General features: G+C 33.5%; 2 protein-coding genes across 2 annotated transcripts; both read right to left on the bottom strand.

The window, feature by feature from the left end:
- Positions 1 to 212: 212 nt before the first annotated feature.
- LOC140045155 (condensin complex subunit 1-like) lies at positions 213 to 24,012 on the bottom strand. Its single transcript, XM_072089923.1, has 29 exons — positions 23,895 to 24,012; positions 23,198 to 23,273; positions 22,745 to 22,803; positions 22,350 to 22,525; positions 21,502 to 21,641; positions 20,904 to 21,025; positions 20,412 to 20,535; positions 20,042 to 20,189; positions 19,765 to 19,887; positions 18,836 to 19,045; positions 18,606 to 18,696; positions 17,917 to 18,046; positions 16,658 to 16,789; positions 16,307 to 16,383; positions 14,592 to 14,719; positions 13,623 to 13,876; positions 12,784 to 13,005; positions 12,334 to 12,466; positions 12,157 to 12,241; positions 11,390 to 11,554; positions 10,314 to 10,489; positions 9,579 to 9,699; positions 8,859 to 9,034; positions 7,859 to 8,140; positions 7,167 to 7,342; positions 2,811 to 2,994; positions 1,962 to 2,133; positions 1,354 to 1,560; positions 213 to 1,232 (listed from the first exon to the last, which is right to left on the bottom strand). The coding sequence occupies exons 1-29, from the start codon at positions 24,010 to 24,012 to the stop codon at positions 1,081 to 1,083; spliced, it is 4,359 nt and encodes a 1,452-aa protein (XP_071946024.1). The 3' UTR covers positions 213 to 1,080.
- LOC140043342 (uncharacterized) lies at positions 3,935 to 6,523 on the bottom strand. Its single transcript, XM_072087844.1, has 3 exons — positions 6,515 to 6,523; positions 6,199 to 6,206; positions 3,935 to 5,819 (listed from the first exon to the last, which is right to left on the bottom strand). Exons 1-3 carry the CDS (start codon positions 6,521 to 6,523, stop codon positions 3,935 to 3,937), a joined length of 1,902 nt encoding a protein of 633 aa, XP_071943945.1.
- Positions 24,013 to 24,614: the final 602 nt, after the last annotated feature.

Genomic DNA, 24,614 nt, shown 5'->3' with positions numbered 1-24,614 from the left:
ACATTAATATGCCTATAAAATGTAAATTTATATTAAACTATTTTGTAACTTAACTATTTTGTAACGTAACGGATGAACCATGAGAAAGTATAAAATAAAGAACCCATGAGATGATAAGTGATATTAAGACACAGGAGTATTAATAAGAAACTTTCTACTTTGATGCTTACAATACATTAATATGCCTATAAAATGTAAATTTATATTAAACTATTTTGTAACTTAACTATTTTGTAACGTAACGGATGAACCATGAGAAAGTATAAAATAAAGAACCCATGAGATGATAAGCAATATTAAGAAACAGGAGTATTATAAGAAACTTTGCTGTAATAATTTCATTTATTTGTTACTAATTCTATGTTATACATCTACAATGAAAACAATAATGCAACATTTGATTTATTACTAATTGATTATAATTCTATGTTATGCATCCAATGAAAACAAAAAGTTGCAATTATATAGGAGAGATAATATTAATAAATATTTTGTGACAGCATAGTCATGAATTATAAAGATTGAAAATGCATCTTCTTTTCAGTGTGCTTAAATAAATATTAATTAAGGTTTACTAACAGATACATTTCTTACAAGGACTACAATATTAATCTCAAAATTATGATAATAATATTGCATGTTAAATGTGAAAGAAAGATACAGTATAAGTTATTCCAATGGAACGATTGTATTTTATCCAGTACTACTATCACTAACAGAAAATATACCAAATAGAGGGCGCTATTTCTATGTATTTGTTTATGTTGAGAAATTCGATTTTTTTTACACATAAAATTACTCTTATTGCGTAACTTTTGGAAGCGGGATCGGCTGAATTTGTGTTAACCTAATTATTAACTATAAAATGTGTGAATATCTTCCTCCCCCCCGTTAGGAGATCACGAAATTCGTTTTCTAGGCCTCTTTTTGGCTCATGCCCCATAGCCTAGATGTAACATAGACCTGTCCTATTGAAGGTTGAAATTTAATTTTAGTAGCACAGTTGGCCCACAATATTTCAGGATAAATCCATAACATTAGACGACTTAATAAACAAACAAACATGATTTTAATGTCAAGTTATTTCAGCCTACTAGAAGCCCCTCTAGCGCCATCTGGTGTTGAAAGAAGTTTTCGCTTGCCTCGTTTTGGTCTGGATGACATACTGGTATTGGGTACAACATTTTCACCTTCAATTTCACTGTTTTCGTCAAGACCTTGAAATTTCGGAACTGCAATTAGAGACATTAGAGCAATAAATTAAAAAACATAGACTTACTGTCAGACCTGCTTAAGTCTCCTGATAATCACACTCTAGTTTTGGTAAATCTATAGAGAAATTAAGTTAGATACCTTTTGACAACATGGACTGAAAGACCTCGTCACTGTCATCATCACTAGACAGATCCAACCCTTTTGGTCGCCTTCCTTTCATCTTGCGCGTACTACGTCGTTGATTACAATTGGCCGGATCAGCAGTAGCTTCTTTTAGCGGCATATCACCCTCATCTTCAGAATCATCATCTTTTCTTCTCCTTCCTCTACGTGTGCTCTTTTTAACTGTTATCAAATTACAGGTGATGTTATATTTTGTACATAAGTTTTTGTGTATGCCCATATATAGAAATTAGATATTCAGAAATGATCATGCTTGCAATTAGTGGTTTTAAGCAATGTCCACACTATCAAAATAGTTTGACAAAAAACAAGTGTGATGTGCCCAAATATGGTAGTGATATTCCCAAATAATGGTAGTGTTATGACATCATCATGCCCATATATGGGCACATCACATTTTTTTGTCACATAAAGTTTGATAGTGTAGACAGAGTTTTATTCCCTGCGAGGGAACTAGAAGGGTCACCCTCTATAAACATTGTTGAAATAAATAAATAAATAGCATATAGTATTAGTTATGTAACCTCCTTAATTGTCATTTAAAGAAATAATTGATCATTTACCTATGGATTTAGCTGTTCTTCTCAGGTTAGCTGGGCCTGTTGTTTTCTGGCCCTTGCATGTGCCTTTTCTTGCCTTTGAGGATGCTTTGCTTGCTTTAGCTTCAACCTCATCATCCTCCATACCTTTCTCATGACATTTAGTGATCCTTTCTTCAAAATCTTCTAGGAAAACCTACAGAGAATATTTGTAATTAATAACAACTACAACAGGGCTACAGTAGTACTTTCAGGTATACAGAGATTGTGCGAGTACTGCGTTGAAATTAGGACGGTGGAAGGTCTTTAACATAACTCTTTAGTTGGATATGAAAATAAATATCCCAACTGTCTAGCACAATTGCATCCTGGTAAATACATAGCAGTTACCAGAGTCCTACTAAACATCAACTGATGCTGCCCGAGAGGACTTACTAAACCCAATAGCAATTTTTTCACCATACTTTTCTCTTAAATTACCACAAAAAAAAAACACATCATTTTTAGGCAATGGTCAGTGAAGCCAGCCTAGCCCTTGCACCCAAGGACTAGGCAGTATTGGGTTTAGTAGGACTGGTTACTACCACATGATTTCTAAAAGCACTGACAATGAAAGATCTCTTGAGATACTTACTTTTGTCTTTTCTGTGTGCGACTTAAATGTAAAAATGTAAATGGGGGAATAACCTGCTACTGGCCTGAATTGCGGACAACACATACCACAACTTTTTACTTCCCGAAAAAAACTTTCGTGTCGAGTGCTGCCACCCAATGACAGGGCCTGAATGGACCAGTACCCTGGGGTAACCCACTAGTCTTCCGAAAGATGTACTGGGTGCACACCTGCCAGAAGTGTACACTTTATGCACTTACTTTGAGTTCAGGTTTTGTTAACTTCTTAGCTTTTGTCAAGATATTCTGAAAGCAGTTGAAGACCTCGGCATCAGACAGCTTATCAGAGAAACAAGCAAAGTTCTCCACCAGTCGTTTGATGCTCTTCTCGCTATAATTCAGCATGGAAAGGCAATAAGAAAGGTCTCGCACTTGTTCTGGTGTTCTAAAAATAGAAAATACACATGCATCCAACAGTGAGCACAACCTTGCTAATTATAGGATCGATAAACTATTTAAAAGTCTCATTTGAGGCTTATATGGAGTGGAGTTGAAAGAGCAATGAGTTACAACACTGGCACTAGATCAGGATTGAACCCTGGACCTTGAGATTGGAAGGCAAGCACCTTCACAGCTTCACTCAAATAACACTGATTTGTGTTTTTTCTTCAGTTTTGAATGCCAATAACGAAAGATTGTGTATATATGGGCAATTCCATGGTCACTCGCATTACACATTACAGTCATTTTTGTTAGTCTAAGCTTTGTACTTTCTATACTAATTGGATTTTTAAGTCAATGTTTTATATGAACATACTTTAGGTGCAAGTCTTTAATAAAATACTATAAAAAAAATTGTATGTCTTTTACTTCGACAATGGCGCCATTGCGAAATTCTGTCACACGCATTACACAAAAAGGACACAACAAAAATTTGATTAAATTTGATAAGAACGTGTCCTTAAACTAAAAATATATGAATCAAAAGATCTTATATTTTTAATTGCTATACTTTTAAAGTATAAAATAGGATAATAAAAAAATTCAACATTACATAGATTTTAAAAATATTTGACATTTTAACAAAAAAGTCCCGTCACTCGCATTACTGTCACTCGCATTACCGTAAGAAATGAACTTAGTATTTACTAAACAAAGCAGATTTTAGAACGAAGAAAAGTAGACAATAATTAAATAATGCAACATTAAACCACTCAAAGGATGTTATATCAATATTCAAGTAAAAACTTTTATTTCAACTCATTTGGATGAAGTTCTAAAGGACATCATCTATTTTTAACACTAATAGAACATCTTGTTTTTTCATAAACACAGTAACACTTATACGGTCACTAAAAATGAATTAGAAAATTCAAACAGCCATTTTACAAATTATGGAACTCAAAGTGACCACGGTTGTTGACAACAACTGGTGCTTGAACCTTCTTTTTAAGATTTTCTTGTACATAATATATTGTATCTCTTGGAGTGGGCCATCTCCAGTATTTCCCGACTTGTTCCATAACGGACACTTGAAAATCATTTTGTTCCCCAATAGCAATAACTTCCCCAGGGTACAGCTTTCCGTCGTAATCAACTTGGTACCACTCACCAACATGCACTGTTAAATTATACTCCTTAACATGCCTACTTATGACAAAAGCAGACACATTACTTGAAGTTACATCAAAACAATGCATTTTGGCAATTCCATGAATGGCACAGGCATGATAAAAAATGCTACATGTATTAAGAGAAGTATTTCTCTTATCAATTTCTTGTTGCGAAAAATGTTTCACAGAAACATTTTTCATACCAGCAGCAGCAGAAACAAATGATTTGGCATCCGATACAATTGTCTTTCTTGTTCGAACCTGACCCCAGACAAATCGTTTAACTGATCCACCTATTCCATCTACAGGGCCTTTTCCGTGTGATGTTGCAAAATAATTCCACCGTAGGGTTACCTTGTGTTTCGCTTGCAGTGGTTGAATTGCAGCAACAATAAACCGGTTCTTGAACTGTGATGCTGGTCCATCAGACCAAAGTGAAACAAATGTTACTGTTTCTGGTAGTTGCTCTAGCACTTCATCAATGTACGAAACTACGGTTTCTTTAGAATGGACCAGATTATCAGACACTAAAACACGTGAATGGACTTCCTCCCCAAACCATTGGGCTATTGTGAATAGGCTCACCTGTCTCTGGTTCCAGTGAGCACTCTGGATTTCGTCTTGGGAGACACACGTATAGTTCTCAGAAAAATCTATTTGGATTACAGCCTCAAGTGGGGAAGCTTTCATTCTATCATCTTTGCTTGTAGCTGCTTGCTGGCGCTTGACATAGCAATGCTCAATAAATTGTGGAATAAGACTGCAAAAATACTCTGTCAGCTCTTTAACTGTACCTTGCTCAATGACTTTTAGTATTCTTTTATCAGTATTAGACATTCTCCAAACATACCATGAACTTTCATTCTCACAAGCATCTTCATCAAGAATTAACTGATATTTCTGCTTGAATCCTTCAGCATCTTTGCAAGATGAGCACTCATTTAACCAGCATTTTTCGGTTACTGTCTCACACAACAAAGAAGCAGGAAAATCATGGGTATAGGATGGAAATGTTCGACACACCTTGTGCAGTGCATCAACTGCAAAGATGAAATTTTCGTGGTACCTGCAAAGGCATACATTGTGAGGCAGTTTATTTGTGAGATAAACATGCTTGGGTCGTATTTCTGCAAACTTGGATTTTCCAACTTTTATTTCCGGAAACTCGTTACAAAAGAGGGAAAATGTTTCCATTATAGAGCTTGTCAAATGACGGACTTGCATCTTGTTTTTTTTGCCATCGACTCCTTGAACTAAACAGTAATCTTTCATTCCTGGTGCCTGACGGCTGACATCATCCCGCTCATAAAATGTTGTTATTATTTTAATAGTTTCTTCAGGTGTTTCATTTGACCTCCGTCTTTTAGAACTGGTTGGTGTCTCATCGTGTAGCTCGTCGTTAAAAAGTATATGTCGCACACGCTTTCTTCTGCGAGGACTGGATGGCAAACCAGCATCAAGCATTCTTTTTGCCCTGGTAGTGGCTTTAGCAAAAGCCATAGCACTTCTAAAAGGTGATTGCCCGTCTGATGCCAAAGCAGCCTTCTTTGCTCTGAACTTAGCCACACGTTTTCTATTAGCAACTTTAAGAGCATCAATCTTCTGCTTCTTCAAAGCTGGTGGCAAAGCTAGAATTTTCTCTTTTCTTTTACTTTTACTTCTTTTCGAAATTTCATTTTGTTTGTTTCTGTATGAGGTGTATTTTCCCTCGGCTTTCAGTTTTTCTAGGTACTTTCTCTGTCGTTCGGCCATTTCTAAAAGCAGGATGCAAATGTGAATGATATTTTAAAATTATTTTTAAATAATAAGCAATTATATATTTTGTTTTTAAAACTAAAATGCTTTAGACCTGGTGGTGTAAAATATGCCTAGTAAATAATAATATATAAATAATAATATATAAATAAATTATTATAGCCTAGGCCTAGGCCTATGCGGTGTTTTCAAATTATAGAATTTGAAATAATTAACACTAACAATATAAGAAAAAAAAACTTAAAAATTGTTATTAAATATAAATGTATACTTATTCTTACCTTCTTATCTTCACAAAAGATTGTACCAAATTTGTTAAATCTCACCAGATTTAGTGTTTTTTATTTAATGAGCTCTTATAATGATTTGATTTTTCAAATGATTTAACTGCAAAAAGGTCGTTGCTAGGGATTGTGCCCTCAACAAACCTAATGCTATAATTATTATACTGTAGTGCCTCCAAATAAGGGCCAAATCACACATTGTATTATGAAATTAATGTATATACTAATTCTGGGACTAATTCATAACTAATGATAGATTAATTACTATTTTACTTTACAAAAAAAAGAGTTTTAGTAATGTCACTCGCATTACATTGTCCATTTTTGAACGTCACTCGCATTACATGTCACTCGCATTTCACTTTTCAATGTCTCAACAATTTTGTATTTACGGGAATTTTTTATTTTTTTTGGTCAAATTTTAATTGTTCAAAGTAGTATAGCTAAATTATAAAATTTCATTAAAAAAAATTATCATCATGATGGTATAAAAAAAAAAATATCATTTTTTTTGTCACTCGCATTACATACCCGAATATATAACAGAATATACACAGCACTCCTATATGGGATATTCAAGATTTGTAGTTATATCATATTTTCCATACATCTTAAGTGTACTATTACTTAGACATGTTACTTTATAAATATTGCTTTGGTGGGGAAATAATAATCAGTTAACGTAATTACCTATTTTTCACACCTAAAAAAAAAAATATATTCAACATTGAATAAACGTAATTTTTTGGCTACAAAAAGTCATAAATGAATTGAAAAAGTTAAAAACCTAGTTCCCACATATTCAACGAGTAACATAAACACAAATTTTGAGCTGACTAATTAATTTGAATTTTTTTGGTCATGTCCATGTTTGCATGGAATTGCCCATATAGTACTTGCAATTAAAACACAGATATTTATTTAAATAATAAACAAATAATGAAAATTCAAAAAAGACAACAAACCTTGTTGCCCTGAATCGATGACACAGCTTTTCAACTAACGATTCAGATTGTCGTTCCTTCTCAATAAAGTTAAAAAGGTATTTCATGATTGTACGAAATTCTTCTTCAGGCAAACCACAGTCTGGATCAGAGAGTCTACTAATCATGTCAGGCATCACATTATAAACAGCATTTCCCTGTAATAAAAAAATATATGCAGATAGTGTTGTTGCAGTTTCTACGAATACTACTACTGTACTACTAAAAAAAAAAACTTCTAAAAATGCAAAGCAATGTGCCTTTTGCATACAGTGGTAAAAGAGTTCCAAAAATGAAACATTAGCCAAATCATAGAGGGCGTTGTAATTTTTCCATAAATACAGTACATCCAAACATAAAGGAACGTTCACATTATGACAGGTGATTTCCAAGCATACAGTAGTATAAGCCTATGTACATTGTGGGTTTTGTTGTATCTACATTTTTCGTCTTAGTGTGTTTTCTTTTTCTGTGATAATCCCAGAGGCAATTGTTTCTTGTAGCCGAAAGTGTGTATCGTAATACGGCTACATACAAACGACGACATAAAAAAGCCCATAACCTTTAACATAACTCTAGGTAACAATTTTAAACCAATATATTTTTTAATTGGCAAATTACTTTGATGCAGTTAGATTTGTGATTCAATTTTTCAACAAAACTTCTGTACTTACCTTTTTGGAAAGTTCGAAAAAGAAAAGCTTAGAAAGTGCAGCAATGCGTGGCTCTGAGTCTACCATACATGTAGCCATCTCGCTAATCTGACCTTTAACCTTCACCATGTCATTAAGAACGAGATGTGTCAAAACCATCAATGTGTTTTTCCTGACATGAACAGAGTCGTCACGTAGCCTGGCATACAAATTTGCTGTCCACGGTTCAATGAGGTTTGGGAAGCGGAAAGTGAGATCACCGATGGCTATGATTGTGTTTGCACGGATGACTGCCTCGGGCGACTGGGAACGAAACATAATACAGTACAAATAAGATGGCTTACCACTGATAGAGTAAGATAATAAGATAGGATATGAAAAATAAGAAGCGAAGTAACATCATTGGGATCGTAGGTAAATGCCCAGGGGTATACTTTAAACTACTGAGCAGTTGGAAACAAAACTGCTTAATTGATATATTTAACAAAAACACTTTCTTTCTTTTTACACTTGTGTTAAACAGCGCATAGAGGCTACAGGTATTTGTATTTTGCGCTATACAAATTTAAAACTATTAACCCACTTGGTAGTCCTTTTGACCGCTAGAGGAGGGTGCTTGGTCACCCTGCAACAGCAAAGAATGGATGATCGGAGGAACTTCGTGGAGCCACAGCCAATCATGATTAATTTAAGTAGTAGGTATAATATTAGCTATTGTTAACAGCATGTTACATTTTAGTGAGTGAGTGGTCGAGCGGTTAAGACCGTGGAAACGTTACATAGTCATAACTTCATGGATAATCATAATCATAGCATTCGGATAAGGACTATAAACCATAGGTCCAGCGTACACATCTAGGTCATGTGCAATTTAAAAAACCTAAAATAAATAAATAAAATAGTCCACACACACAGCCACTGTGCAATTAGGACTGGACCATCCTTCACTAATGTATGTTTTAGTGAGAAGTTAAATAAATAAAGTACATTGCAGGCCTCCAATGCAAAGAAGAATGTTTACCTTTTCCAAAACAGTAAACAGCAATTGAAGATGAGCATCACAGAACTCAGAGCTAACAAGCATAAACTTAGCGAGAGCAAGGCAGGCTGAAGTACGCAATGAAGAATCCTTGTATTTTGTAGGATTACTGCACACTGCTACCAATAGGGGGCGTACACCAGAAAGCAGATTTGGACCTGGAAGAAAGTAAATGTTGGGAAGATTAGGAAGTCATAAATATAATTATATATAAATTTCCTAACTTATACCCAACTTACAAGTATAGTACAACACAAACATGTAAAAAACTCATTAGAAATAAGGCGCATACATGAAGATACTGCCATTTTACATTTACATATTCTTTAAAGTAATTATAATTTTGTATCTTTACAGTGAAAAATTCCTGATCTTTTCCCATTACAACGCTTTCACACTGCAACCCCTGCACACATTGCAAGATAAAAATTAGTTACGTTTTGTACGTGTGAATCAAGTATAAGATCTATCAATCAGTCAGAAAAGTTATTAAAAAAAAATATTAATTTATATTAATTTAAATGGGTTCGTCAGTTGATAAATTCAGGTTGTCAACCAAACTGTCAAATTCATTAATCACTTAATATTTCATATACAACATTTTAGTAGTTAGCTATGCACAAAATTAGTCCATAAAAAGAGTAATATTTTGTTTGAAACTTAAGATATTTGTTACTATACATTTTGTATACAATACTTTACCTGTTACAGTTTCTGTTTCACAGATATTTCTTATGTATTCAGCCTCTGCATCTTCTGCTGTAGCTCCTGTTAACCCAAGTTCATCTTCAATCGCACCATTGTCATTGCTTTCACTGGCATTCTGCAAAAATAAATGTATATATTTAAACATATTACAACCTTTGGTGTACAATATTGACGGATTTTATTAACAGTTACAATTCAGATGAAATAGTCTAAAGGATGTGTTAATGAATATGAAATGATGAAAAATGTCCTATTAGTTGATTGACTATTACAATAGAATTCGTATTAAGGGGATACCTTTGAGAACCCATAAATAATGAATAGGGGATGTCGTATTAAAACATAAGAAAAAGTGTCCACTTAATAAAGTTTCCCCCTGATTAGGGGTGACCCAAAGGAGGGGTGTTGTATTAATAATACACATTCTTATATACAGTACTTATTGTACAATGCTTCAAAGCGCTTCACATTATTACTCCGGTCATTTTTTGGATCAATATGTATGGAAACATACTTCCATAATGCAGCTAGTAATCAGCGCAAAGCTGTGTCTTGATCTAACCTGGTAATCATTTGTACACCTGGGTGAAGAGCGGCAAACGTAATAAAGTTTCTTGCCTAGGGATACAAGCAATGCGGTGAGCATTGGATTTGAACACAATGCGCCACACGCCCTCAACAAATATTTCATTGTAGTGGAGTTGAAATTGTAATTAATACTACAGGCACCTTGGATTTATTTTTGCCGTCATTGCCATTCTTCTTTTCTTGGACATAGTGTCTTCGTTTCAGCTCCGACGTAACCATCACGTCCAAATGGACAAGCTGCTGCAGCGCCACCTGCCCACAAAATCCAAGAAAACGTGAAAGGACAGCTGCCGGGCAAGATATAGTTGTTTGATCATCTTTAAAAAAAGACAATATTTTTAAAAGTGAATATAGGTGAACATAGTTTTTTGTACATTTTTTTGTTTTTCAAATGTGCAATTCTAGCGATCTCACAACAGTAAACATCGGAAAAAATTCACCTATAGATTATTTTTTTGATTGATTTTAAAAATGACCGTGTGAATAAAGAACAAATCTTTAATAACAGGTTAAATTAAACGTGCAAAAATAATATAATTATAAATAATCGGCACTATGTAGCAGAAACAAGCACTAAAGGTGGGTGAAATTCCACAAAAGATAAGCAATAATGGGGTCATCATCATTTAGTATATTTCTTCCAAAACATTAAAGATGTATTGTCCCTTTGACTAATTCCAAAAAAATAAAAAATAAAAGATTTCAAAAAAAGGTGGGTCATTTTAAAGTATCATAATAGTAATTAACTATCACCAAATATTTGTCGAAAAAAAAAATCATTTAACTGAAATACAGACGTTTTTTTGTTAAAAAAATAACTTTGACTTCCAGTCAAAGTTTTTGATCAAAACATATCCCATAATGAAACGTGCTTGTTTGGCTACTATGTATGCATAATCATAAAACTTCCTCACGATCTGTGTGAAAATACCTTCTCAACTGTGACGAGTTGTAAACAATCCTAATTAGCATATGCATAATGCATACTCATGGTTTGAAATCTTTGTTTACTTTCGCTCGCGACGATTTTCCAGACGAAATGTAATCAAGCTAATTTACCTGTTAATTACGTATACTTGTTGTTTTTGGCTCGAATTTTCGACTTAAAGTGAATAACTTTAATATTACTTTGATATGGCCACTTTAAATTTAGAATATTTTGACCTTCATTTTTTTGTGTTTCAAGGGACAATACAGCTTTAAAAATAAGGTCCTACCTTGTTCAGCAGCAGAATCGGATTCTGTAATCTTCAGTATGTTTGCAGCTAGTTTCTTTAGAATTTCTCCACAAACAACGTCAGGATGTTCAGATAAACGATATATTGTGGTTACGGCCTGATCTGCAAACGGCTGCCAGTAAGAGTCTGTCAAGTTGTCAATTCCTAAGAAAGAAATGGTAATAGTTGGTCGCAGTGATCTGCTTGCAGTCGAGTTGTGTTATGAAAGGGCACAGCAACTCACATAAAATTGGCACTGGTTCAAGGCACTCCTTGGTCATAGTTCTGGTGGTATAACATGTCGCTACCTGAAGTACAGTGTACAGATTTAGTTTGTGTGCCCATAAAACACTTAGTGCATCTTTTGGAAAGTCAAAGGGGTTAGTTATCTTGGTGTTATGGTTCATTTAAGTCCATGTTTATTTACTGCGTCGATCTAAACAAGCCTACAAGTTCAATAATTTTGAAAACCTTGGCAAATGTCACAATGTTCTAAAAGATTGCACAATGTTTGTAAGTTCAAGGGTCCTAAAATCACATGTTTGATGTCACGTTTAGACGTTTATTATAGGTTTTGATATAAAATTCAGACATTCTTTAATCTTTATTATAATGAGTGTTTGTTCATTTCAAATCTTTTCTATTACACACAACTATATAGGGTATTAAAATGACTGAAATGGTCCTGAGAAGCCTTTGAGAACCACCTTAGGCCAGTTATTTTGCTAATACAATAATAAGGCAAGTCATAATAATTTAGTCCTTACCTTGAAATAAAATATCTGATAGTCTTGTGAAGATTGCGTGAGATGAAGGGAATCTAAATGGTTGCTCAGAGGTCATGACCTTTGGCTATATATGAAAATTAAAAATATATCAGCTATATTCAAACACTTATATATCTTGTGTAGTAAACCCAATTTCAACAAGTATTTCCTTCTTACCTTTCCAGAACAACCAAGTTTCAGAAGAGCTGTACATGTGTACCGTGCAAGTGTGAAGTCCGTCTCTGCTCTGGGACCAAGACCCGTGCCAACCAGTACATCGACATTGCTACGTGCAATGTCAACATCAGCTCTTAAAATAGACAGAAAAAAGTATTAAATGGTCACTTGAATATAATAATATACAAATAATGAATGATGCTATAGTGCAGTTATTTTATCATGTGATTCACAATTATCCAATCAAATGACAAGAATTGATCAGATTTTTGTCAAGTAATGAAATCTGGTTGGCCACCACATGAAACAGAGAGGAAATTGCTTAATCAAACTTTATGTCACAAAAAAACGTGATGTAACATAAAGTTTGATAGTGTAGACAGAGCTTAATTCCAGTCACCTACAGTAATTAGCAATTGTTGTATGCTTTAAACAAATAAATTGGATTACCCTGCAGCCATGCCTAGTATAATGATAGCACCGCTGCTCTCCTCCTCTGTGGTGCCTGGTAGCTTCATCGTAAACCTCTCCCACAGTAGCTGCACAACCTGCTTAGATATATCATCACTCTTCACAAACTGTACAACAAGTTCCTCCAATGATGTCAGCTCACCGATGGTGGCACCGACAGTAAGTGCTGTCAGATTGTTGACAATGGCCATGCTGCGAGATCTGAAAGCAATTAAACACAAAAAGTTTTACAAATTGACTTTATGTAAATTGATACAAAAACAGACAAGGCAAAGATGATTTAAATATAATTATTAAATATAAAATATGACGATCTCTTCTGGAGAATTGGGGTGGGTAGTAAAAATTTCAGACGAGGCGAGCTCTGCCTCATGCTGCTGTAAATGCAAATGTGTTTTAATTCCACCTTATTCTTATGCTGTAATAATAATAATTCATATAGTGCATATATCCACTGCAAGTGCTTCAGGTGCTAGCAACCAAATACAGTAGCTGAGTTAGTATCTGATTTCTTTTATTTATCCATTAATATCATATGCCTATTCCATAGGCCTCATGATGTATCTTGTCCAGTGTATCATGGGCTAATTCTGTATTACAGTATCTTGTGTTCACAGGTGATACCTGTATCATTGAAGGTTAAGGTAATGGTAAGGTTAGGGTCTATTCACATAATTATAATGCTGCATCATAGAATATGCCTATGACCAAAATACTTGATAAGCAATGCCTTGAAGAGAAGATGTGAAAAGGAGTACTGAGACCAAGTCATTCATAACAAGCAACTACTATAGTTATGTCTAGGCCCAAATACTCACCTTGCATTTGCTCCTTTTGGGCTGAGATACAGCCTCTTATAAGCTGCTACCACTGCATCTTTTACACCTTGATCTTTAGTCCAAACCAAAGCCATCATTCTACGAACACCTTGCATTGCATTTGATATGCCAAACTCAAACGCTGTAACAAAGAATGCAATGGCTTCCATCACATCCGTGTTAGCCTTGGAGCCTAGCTGTTGGCTAATGATGGGAACAGCATCTTGAAGTTGACTTGCAAATGCGACGCAATCCTAAAAATCAAATAAGTAAATGAATCACATGGTTAAGGGACTCAAGGTGTGAAATGTTTATATCTGTCAGATTTTTTATATCAGGTCATTAATAAGGTGTGTTAACATATTGATTTAATATGTAAATTTTCTCATAACACACATCATCATCATGGTGGTGAACGTGGTTCTTTACACGTACACCTGGATAATGTACTATTCTTATCACCTAGCAAGAATTTACACACACCTATGCTGGGTCCTAAACACCATACAAAACACAGGTGTTGATGCCCTGGTTTGTGTTAAACTCCGGAATTTGTGATGTGAAAAGGCTAATGTAACCCAGAAATAAAAAAACAGTATGAACTATAATCGAAATTCTCTTATCAAAAACTAATACTGACTTGTTGAAAGCTAGCAAACGTTTTGATTGCCAATTTTTATCTTATCATTTTGGTACACAATTGTTTCAAGGATGGTACATGCTTATTTGCTCATTACGAAGAATGGACATATGAATGATATGAAGCTTTGAGGAAAAAATAAATTCTCTTTGTTCATCGTATACAAATTAAATATATTAATATCCTAATTTATATCATAAATATTGTTCTGATTTTGCACCGGAGTGTCAACACCTGTTTTTTATATGTTTCTAAACTCCAGAGTTTTGTTAGATAATGTGAAAGGGGTATAAGATAGAAGGAATAAATTAATTTACTGTTCTACTTACCTTAAAATATTGAACAACGATTTGTTGTTTAGTAAGTTCATTGACATTTGAGTTTTGACTGGACTCACTCTCTGTCTGTGGTTCAGTTACTGCAACAGCACTCTCGGACGTTGTTGCTGCTAGCTTACCTGCAAATTAAAAAAAAATATATTATACAATATATTATTTATCAGTCAAGACAATTAAGCTCTGTCTACACTATCAAACTTTATGTGACAAAAAAATGTGATGTGCCCATATATGAACATGATGATGTCATATCACTACCATATTTAAGCATATCACTACCCTATTTAGGCACATCACACTTTTTTATCACATAAAGTTTTATAGTGTAGACAGAGCCTTAAAGACTACAGTATAATAGCTAAAGGTAATTAAAATCACAGGCCTACAAAGCTAATGGTTTTTTTAAAATTAAATTTAAACATTTATTTTGTAATTGTCGACATTTCTCTCGAAAGCACTCATTTTGTTTTGCATGCCAATTTTCAAAATTTAAGCACTACAGAATACAATTTGTAACTAGATTTAATTCGTCACTATGACGAATTATAGGTTATATGCATTGATTTAAATAAAGATAATTTATTTTTAAAAGATATATTGATTGATTGATTGATTGATTGATTTTCTCAGAATCTTTAATTATTTTAATTTAATAATCTATATACTAAAAAATAAAATTGAACAATACGGATAATACAAAAAAAATCTTATTTCGTTTCCCAAGGTGAGACTCGATCTCGGTACCTTGAGTGTCATAGACACGAGCACAGACCACCGAGCCATACACAACTCACTAAAAGTTGTAGAAAGATTCCTCCGTTTATTTACTGTGCAGTAACGACTTTGGTGCAGATAGATTATTACATACCGCAATGAATTATAATTTTTTACTATGATGACATCTTTAAAAATGTAAAATAATGATGCACTGTCAAACTATATACTTTTAACTTTAAGATATAAACTTTGGAAGGAAGAAAGTTAATGTTAAGTTTGTTATTTTGGCCTAAGAAAATGTCATAATTTGTTTGATTGTCGAAATAATTTTTTTTTAATTTAATATGCAATTAATGATGACTTAATCAACTTTTGTTCTCTTAATTTTATAATAAATAATACATATGATACATACACTTCAAGAAAATGAAATAAAAAATAGGTGTTCCCAAGCACTCTGACAATCTATAATAATTTTAAAATTTAGCATATTTTCACCATTGTGTTTACTTTACATGTGCGTAGCCTGTCACTTTTGACGTGCTTGTAAAACACAATTTCACGTTGAAAAGTGAATAAAATTTGATGATATTAAAGAAAGATTGGAGAACAGAAATCGGAAAAAAATAGTGCACATTAACGTTTAACGCGCAGTGCACGTGCAAAAATCTGCGCACTCATGACAATTTTTTAAACGCTTAAAATTGCCTGAAACGTACTCTAATTTCATCGAAAATCAATTTTGACAATTTTGAAAATTTTAAGCGCGCGTACGCATTCGTTATATGCACTGTTGTATTGCCATATGATGAAATATGACCTGAAATTTAAGAGTACCAAATTTTGTTTAAAAGTGATTCATGATTATGAAGATATGATTACAAACGTGATTTCGTTAAATCGCACGTTTAAGAAATAAATAAATAAAGATTCTGACAGAATCAAGAGGTTATATGCAAGATAATGCATATAACCTAATAAATACTTACCAAGAAAAATTAATTTTAGTAGATTGCATCTTTTTTCTGCATCAGTATCCATATTGTGTGTTTCCAATGCAATATCACTACAAAAAACGTCAATAGGAAAAACTGTAAACATAACACCTATTCAAACTAACATGTTGGAGCGCAATACCGCCTAATGTAATCGAAAAGTATTAAAAATATATAGATTTTAATTAAGAAAATTCATCTACAAAAATGTATTTCAATAAAATAAATCTTGCATATTTCAAAATCAAACATATAAACAGTAGCAGACACTCTGGACTCTCATTTTGCTGTCGCCTAGTACGCCCTCTAGCCTTGGGCGATCAAATCAAAATGGTCAAAACTTACTCCTCATTGTCTGTAGGCTGAGGTATGGAGAACATCGCATGTTCTGGCCAGGTATCCATAGCAACATCCAACAAGTTCAACGCACTTTCGAACTCACTTGATTCCAGTAGTTTTTGAATTTCACTTACAATGCTAAACAGTATGAATAAAATTATATATTGTAATGTATATTTATTTGCAAATGACAAAGAATACAAAAGGTAATGCAATTTTATATTTGGTAGAAATGTACCAAAGAAATTTGATAAGCTTGTTAGCTGTACGGAGATCGAAACAGTAGTCAGGCGTAATAGTGTGCTGAGGCAGCAATCTTTCCTACAAATGCGGCGGAGCAAAGCAGAAACGATAGGGTGTAGATTACAATTAGCCTAGTTTGGTGATAATAATAAACGTATAAGGCGCTTTATGAATGTTGTGACACTTAGTGGGGTTCCAAAGGTGTACTAACTGCATTTTACCTTTACAAATTTAAGGCTGAGAGAAGTCACAGGTACAAAATATTTTGGAGAAGTAGGTGACACAAAATTTATAATTTTATTTATTTAGGTATAAAAAACTTTACATTATAAGTAGCTGTATGGCTAAAAATGTTGTATTCACAAACAAAAGTACAATTTAAATTACAATAGAAAATGCAATAAAAACAAATAAAAAAGGTATAAAAATATCGCTCACTTTGTCTCTATGAACTATTTATTTAGCATATTAACTATTGTGGGGCTTGGTGAGGCTCTAGTGTATTATTTTTGAATTCACTAACATAAAACCATTATTAAAATTCTTTGTTCCAACTGCTGTTTTGTTTTATTGAAGTATTTGTTTTTTTAATAAAAGATTATTTGTTTTACTCATTGAAGTCTTTGTTTTGTTTGCTTCTTGAAAAAAAGCAGTTTTTTTAAGCTCTGTGTACACTATCCAATTTTATGTGACAAAAATTGCACCGTATCTTCACATATTATCTATTACTGAAGTATTATATCATAGGAATATTTGGTACAGCATCACATGTGGTGCCTGTATCATGTAAGGTTAGGTTAAGGGTTAGGTTACTCTAGATACATGTGAAACACATGTGATGTTGTATTACCAAATATTCCTATGATACTTCGGAAATAGAATAGAATTGGCTGAAAAATGTGATGTGCACATATATGGACATGATGTCATATCACTACTATATTAAACATATCACTACCATATTTGGGCACCTCACACTATTTTTGACAAACTAGTTTGATAGTGTTGACAGAGCTATATACCTGTGTATGTCTTTGTTCTCTGGTATTTCAATCTTCTCAATATCTTCACTATCATCATTAGTAGTTTCTTGAATAGCTTTCACAACCTCAGCCTCTATCTCTTCCCAATCATCGACAGTGTTAACTGGAGCTGAGAACAACAATGAAGAAACTATATGTAAGCTTCTGCTTACCTTTTACTGTGCGAGAAATGTGGCGTAATGGATGTCAGACTAGCATGCGAAAGGTACAGTACTTCATGCAAAAATGCTTGCATCCATAGATAAGATTCTTTAATAATATGATTACGTCATGTTTCGGGTGGGATATTTATTTATTTATTACCATATTTACTGAGGGTAGCCTATCCAGTTCCTAATAGAACTGATCATTCAGGGCCCTCGATAAAACATACATACAGTACAACACATAAAATATATATTAAAAGCAACTTGTCATGTATACTCACAATGCAAATGTGTACACTATTCGAAAAGTATAAAATATCTTCTCTAGATAATGGAACTGTTGCTTGTATCCATAGATAAGATACTATAAGATTTTGTCATCTTTCGGATAGGATATAAAGCAATTGGTCAGGTATATGCAGTACAAATGTGTACACTATTCGAAAAGTGTAAAAGAAAGTCTCCAAATCTCCTGTTACAGTTTAAACTGTCATATGTTTTCTATTAAAAAAAAAATCCTACCTGGGATGTCAGGTATGCCCTCTTCTGGCATCATTTCTTCTAGTTTCTTAGACTCCTTATCCAGATTGTCTTCAAGTTCTTTTACAGACAACTGTAACAAAAACAATATGATTTCACAATTCTATTTCCATGCAGTTTTTTCAGTTCAGAGAAATTAATATTTAGAAAAAATTTCAATTTTGTCTCTGATGCAAATACAAAATAAAAAGAAACAAAATTATGTCACAGACCTTGGCAGCAAAGGGGTTGCTGACCATAAGAGCGGTCAATAACTGGACAGCACTCTTTCGGACAACACTTGACTTGTCCTTAAGGCGGCCAATAACAAGTGGTAGCAGATCTCTTTGTCTGGTCAGTGGTATGGCTTGATTGTTGCACATCCGATGCCAAATCTGAAGAGCTTTACTGCGAGTAAATGCATTGACATCGTGGATATGATCCTAAGAATTAAATTTGTGAAGATAAAATAGAGTAGAAAAGAATCCTGAACATTCAACTCTAAGCTACAGTAGGCCAACCTAACCTAGGCCTACAACAGCTCTATGGCCCTAGTGTTAAAACATATATTGCCATATGTTCGTTTCATGAGAAGGTTGTGCCAAGAATTGTGTACAATATAGTACCCCTTCTTTTCCAACTTCCTATTGAATATAAATAAATAATTGTTATTAATAAAATATTTTAGCATATTTTTATAAACTATCTTAAATTCATCCGTCAATTTATTTATTATATGTATCTTTATTTTTTATTTCCTAATTAATTCCTTCCGTTTGTTTTTGTTTACTGTTTGTAAATCACAGGTTTGACCGCTTAGCTGGGAAGCAGCAAAACTGTGAACATGGTTCTGAATTATTCAGAACTGAATGCCAGTGATAATGGCAAAACATCGTGTAGGTGATGTCAACTGCTTTCATTTACAGCAACAAGTCAACCTTGGATATACATGTGTTTGAAATCTAAACAGACAGTTACTAGGGACTCCTGTATGTGAGAGGGCATTCTTTCTAATGTTAATTGTAAATACAATTCATAACCCCTGTTGTTTTTGCATTCAAATGCAAACAAATTTATAGGTGGTTTTTTTCCAAAGTTTTAACTCTCAAACATTTTCATACTAAAATCAGCTAAAAGTGTGTTTGTTTTTCAAACAACAAACCTCTAATTTGTCAAGGAGCTGATCACGTGTATCTTTAGCCTTTTTATCCAATGTATCTCCACTTAGAACTTGCAGAACAATCTCTCCAATCACACCCAGCATACTGTTCCTCATTGTATAAGACTAAAATATACAAAAGTTCAACAATTCAATAACTCTATTACAGATACCACAAGCGTGGCTCTATTTCTCAATGGGAAAACAAGGCTTAACAAATTTGACTTAAAATAAATCTGGTACACAAGCTTGTACCATCGACCCCAAACTTGTGGCATACCTCTCCATCTAAATGGCACAACAGGACACTCATGCTTGGCAGCATAATGGCAGGAATCCTCTCAGCTAGTTCAACCAGAAATGCTGCGCAAGATCTTGTACCACTGTTGTCTCTGGCTAAATCCTTCGGATCCATGCTGCCGATTTCTCTGAAAATATATATTTGAATATTTATTCATGACCGTGTGTTTCTCTTTTTGTGGAGGGTGATAGTATAGAAATGTTCGGGTTTTGTATGATTGACGCCACATTTGTGGTGACATTTTTCTGTGGGGTGGAGTTCTTTGGTGGCAGGAATGCTCCTAACCTCATTTAAACTAACAATCTATTGGTACATTTAGGTTGGTGTTTAATAGCATAAATGTACATACCTGAGTATTTCACTAACAATGTTCTTGACACCAAAATTGGTACAAATGAGGCTTACAGCTTCTGCCAATGGTCCTGATACATGCTCAAAGTGCTGTAGTAACTGTGTAACCTTCAAACTAGCACCTGTATACAAAATACAATGCAAATAGTGAATATTGATTAACAAATTTAAATACTTGTAATGTGTCATGATTTTCCCCGACAGATAAATGAATCTTCCGGTCTAAAATGGTGGAAAGAAAAGGCTAAATGAATTTCGATAAATGTACAGTAAAATTTGCAAACACATATTTTGTGAATTTTATATCTAACTAATTTGCATATTCATAAGGTAATTTGCATATACAGTATTTCAGGTGTAACTATGTTAGCTTGTAGCGTTTGCTAATAGTTAGAAAAGACATGGTAGTATCAATTCTGGCAAATTATGAAACAAAAAATGTTTAATTTAAATTCATTCATTAAATTTTAAACAAAGTATGAATACTTACTCAGGGTATGGTTGTAGCGTTTCACTAGTAGTCCAATCAAATTAAAGATGGCGTCCTTACATGGTTTGTTGCGGCATGTCAAAGGGTTCTCAAGTAATTTGTAACAACAGTTGGCTGCAAGGCTACAATCAAAAATAATTTCAATCAATAACTAATCATACATACTAATATAGCACAGATGACTAAAACTGCAGTTGAATACACAGTTAAATTGAAATAAATGACTATTAATTATTAAAGTTGTAGAGAAATTAGTGCAGTCACTAGCAACTACTGTACACTGGCTAGCCAATATTGCGTGCTTTGTGGGCTATAGTAGTACATAAACAGTAAAATTGAACATCATGCTTACATTTAAGAATGTTCATTATGTTAGTTTTGGTTGGCCATTGAAACTAAGTAACTCAAAGGCAATTGAAACAAAACAAATGAATGCACTATTTGTTATACTAAAAATAAGGAAGAGTCAAAAGGTAGCATATTTAAGAACGTTAATGATTAAGCAGAAATTTGAGTGATTGGTAGAATGATAAAGTTATTCAACAAAGAGTAACACTACATTCTGACATTGACAATTAAATTTTGATATTGTCCTTACTTAACAAACTCCTCTTCTACAATTGGTGGATCCCAGAGACGATATATATCCAATTGAAGTGGTTGAGAAATGACACTGATGAAATTCTCTTTCTCGTTTTCCCAATCAAAACCTACGTTTGCAGCTTTCTTACGACCACCCTTTGCGATTAGAAAATTCAAACACCAAATTAACAAACGCACAAAAATATTGCTATCAAACAAATATTATTTTTATATGAAAATACACATTTAAATTAATAATAGGGAGCCTAACATGTAAAATCCAATTCAGATGAAACTGTTATGTTAACATACTGTTTTGATAGCATAATGAAAATAATGTACAGTATACTGTATATTACACATTCAACACATATTATGTATTTATTATCTAGCGCTGATAAACCTTTTACTTGCATAATTAAAGATGAAGAATTCATTTAATTGTTTGATTTAAACAGTAACAAAATAATTTACTTTAAATATACTATTTTTGTCATTATTTGCACCAATGTAAAGAGTTCTTCCATCTTTTGATAACCTTTGGTCAATGTTTTGACTGTATGTACAATACTAAGGTTTTCCATTATTTATGCACAGATGATTGAATTTGTTTACAAAGTAGGTGGAGCTTGTGCACTGTATGTTGGGAAGTAGAGTCAACATTAGGTTTAAGGTTTAACCCTCTTAAGCTATGTCAAACACTACCGATAGAGTTTGACAAAAAATGTGTGAAATGGCCAAATATGGTAGTGATATGCCCAAATATGGTAGTGATATGACATCATCATGTCCGTATAGGATGGGCATATCACATATTCTGTTACATAAAGTTTGGTAGTGTAGAAAGAGCATAATAATAATTACTTTTTTTGATGCAATACTGGTCGCTGGCCTTGTTAATACTGTCTCAAATGTCTCAGCCATCTGGCTCAGCAAGTACATGTTCATCTTAAGAAAGTTCAAGTGACGCTGTCTCGATACGGAGTCTAGCTGGTCCTCCTCTAAATATGTTGCTAACCCTTGTGTTTCTTGTTTGCACACTGTAAATAGAATTGAATTAGACAGTGAAATTTGACTTTTAATCCTAGATTTTATTGGCTTGGCAGGGTAGTGACAGAGGTTGTGGGTTCGAGTTTTACCCAGCAACCTCTGTACTGATGATAATTTGAAGCTAGGACCTTTAGTTTGTTTCTGACATTCTTGTCAAAAGTGAGATTTAATGATCATCTTTTTATGAAAGAAAACAAGAAAAAACTAACTTTTTAAAAGAAATTCCCAGGCCATCTCCTTCACCTCAGAAGTTACATCTTTAAATTGTCTGGAAAAAAAGCAAACTCCATTTGTAAAGTATAAAATATCTTTTTAAAAGAACAAAAAAGTAAAAAATGTGAATGTGCCCATATATGGACAGAATGATGTCATATCACTACTATATTTGGACACATCACACTTTTTTTGTCTTGAAAACTAGTCTGATAGTGCAGACAGAGCTTTAAATGTTGATAAATCTATTTACAGGTATGTGTATGTAATACCAATAAGATTGAGAGAGTTTATATGCCACAACTCCACAGACCACACAGACAGATGTAATGCGAATAATATTTCAACAACTCAATACTACCGCACAGGAATCGTAGCAATCACGAACCAACACGGCCTGCCCGGAGAGGGCGCACTGGCGTAATTTAAGATAAATAAAATGTCAGTACCTTAAAACACTGTAGAAAATATCAAAGTTGCCAAGCAACATAAGTGGTCCATCATTCCGTAACAATGATTTACAACCTAGAGTCAGAAAAAAGAATAAGTTAAAAAAACACCAATAATTTACATTAATTAATTAAACCATTTGTGAACAGTCAAAACAATTAATTTACATATTCAATTCGGGACTTTACTGTATAGCTTTTCCGTTTAAACATTAAGTTAGTACTCAAGGTATAAATGAAACTAAGCAAAATACTTGAAACTTAAAGCAACAGAGGGCGTGCTATTATAAATAAAGATAACTCGTGGATGCTACAGTATCGTTACAATAAAAAAAAGTTTTTCTATTTTGCCAAGTAACAAATTGAAAAGATTTTCTGTTGAGTCAAAAGGTTTTCCATTCGTTTCCCCACCCAACAGTGATTTACTGTAGTTTGATATTGGGGTGCCCTGTCTCATGTTCAGGCTGTTATTTATTATGTTTGTGTATTAATGAAATATGGCATTTGGTATACAATTACTAAACCAGAATTACTTATTTTTATATACACTGTTACTATTAGTATAAATTCTATAACGAAAAACACAGACACATGCAGTAAAAGGGGTGATTTGAGTGCAATAACTATACAACATCTATTAAACAATCAGATACCATGAATTGAATTATTAAATTTGTTTATAAATAAATGTATCTACCAAATATTTTATCTGTGATTTGCCTGGAAACACAAAGGTCTTCAACCACATACTGATTGGCTCCTGATGCTCTTAGTAAGTCTGATTGATGCAGCGGTATGACAAATTCAAAGCTCATTTTCAGTTTTTGTTATCCTAAAAATAAAGTAAAAACATAGGAAACGTTACGTAAAATGTTACACAATAGAATGCAAGAGAATATTGTATGATTGACTGTTTCTGGAGACCCACTTGATAGTTTGATTTAGTTATTTTGGGAATCCTGTCTCTCTCTATTGTTTGTTATTTTTTTTGTTATAATTATTTGAGACAAAATAAATGAAATGACAATATTTGTATTCTTATAAAATTGTCGAGTGCAATTGTTAGCGCAAATAGGCCTGATTGATAGATACAATGATAGTTAGATATACAATTACAAACTTTGAATTTTGTACATAATTTAATTTATATTAGGGTTTGCTAGGGGCTTCCAACTGTGATGTATGTATAGTTACAGTAGGCTAGCCTACTACTACGGCCCCGTCAAGTGTAGAAGAGTCAGAAAGAAAGGTGGATTTGAATGGTGGTACTGGTAGGTCTATTGTATTGATATACAGTAGGGCCTACAGTAGTAGGATAGGCTAGCCTACAGAATACTAGCTAGCAACAGTGTAGTAAGAATAAGATACTTTTAGTTATTATTAGGTAGGCCTAGGCTATTTATAGATAAAAAGAGGA

This window comes from Antedon mediterranea, chromosome 3, assembly GCF_964355755.1.
Source record: "Antedon mediterranea chromosome 3, ecAntMedi1.1, whole genome shotgun sequence".
NCBI lineage: Eukaryota > Metazoa > Echinodermata > Crinoidea > Comatulida > Antedonidae > Antedon > Antedon mediterranea.
Note: the sequence above shows the minus strand (reverse complement) of the source record. Positions and strands in the feature narration are given on the sequence as shown.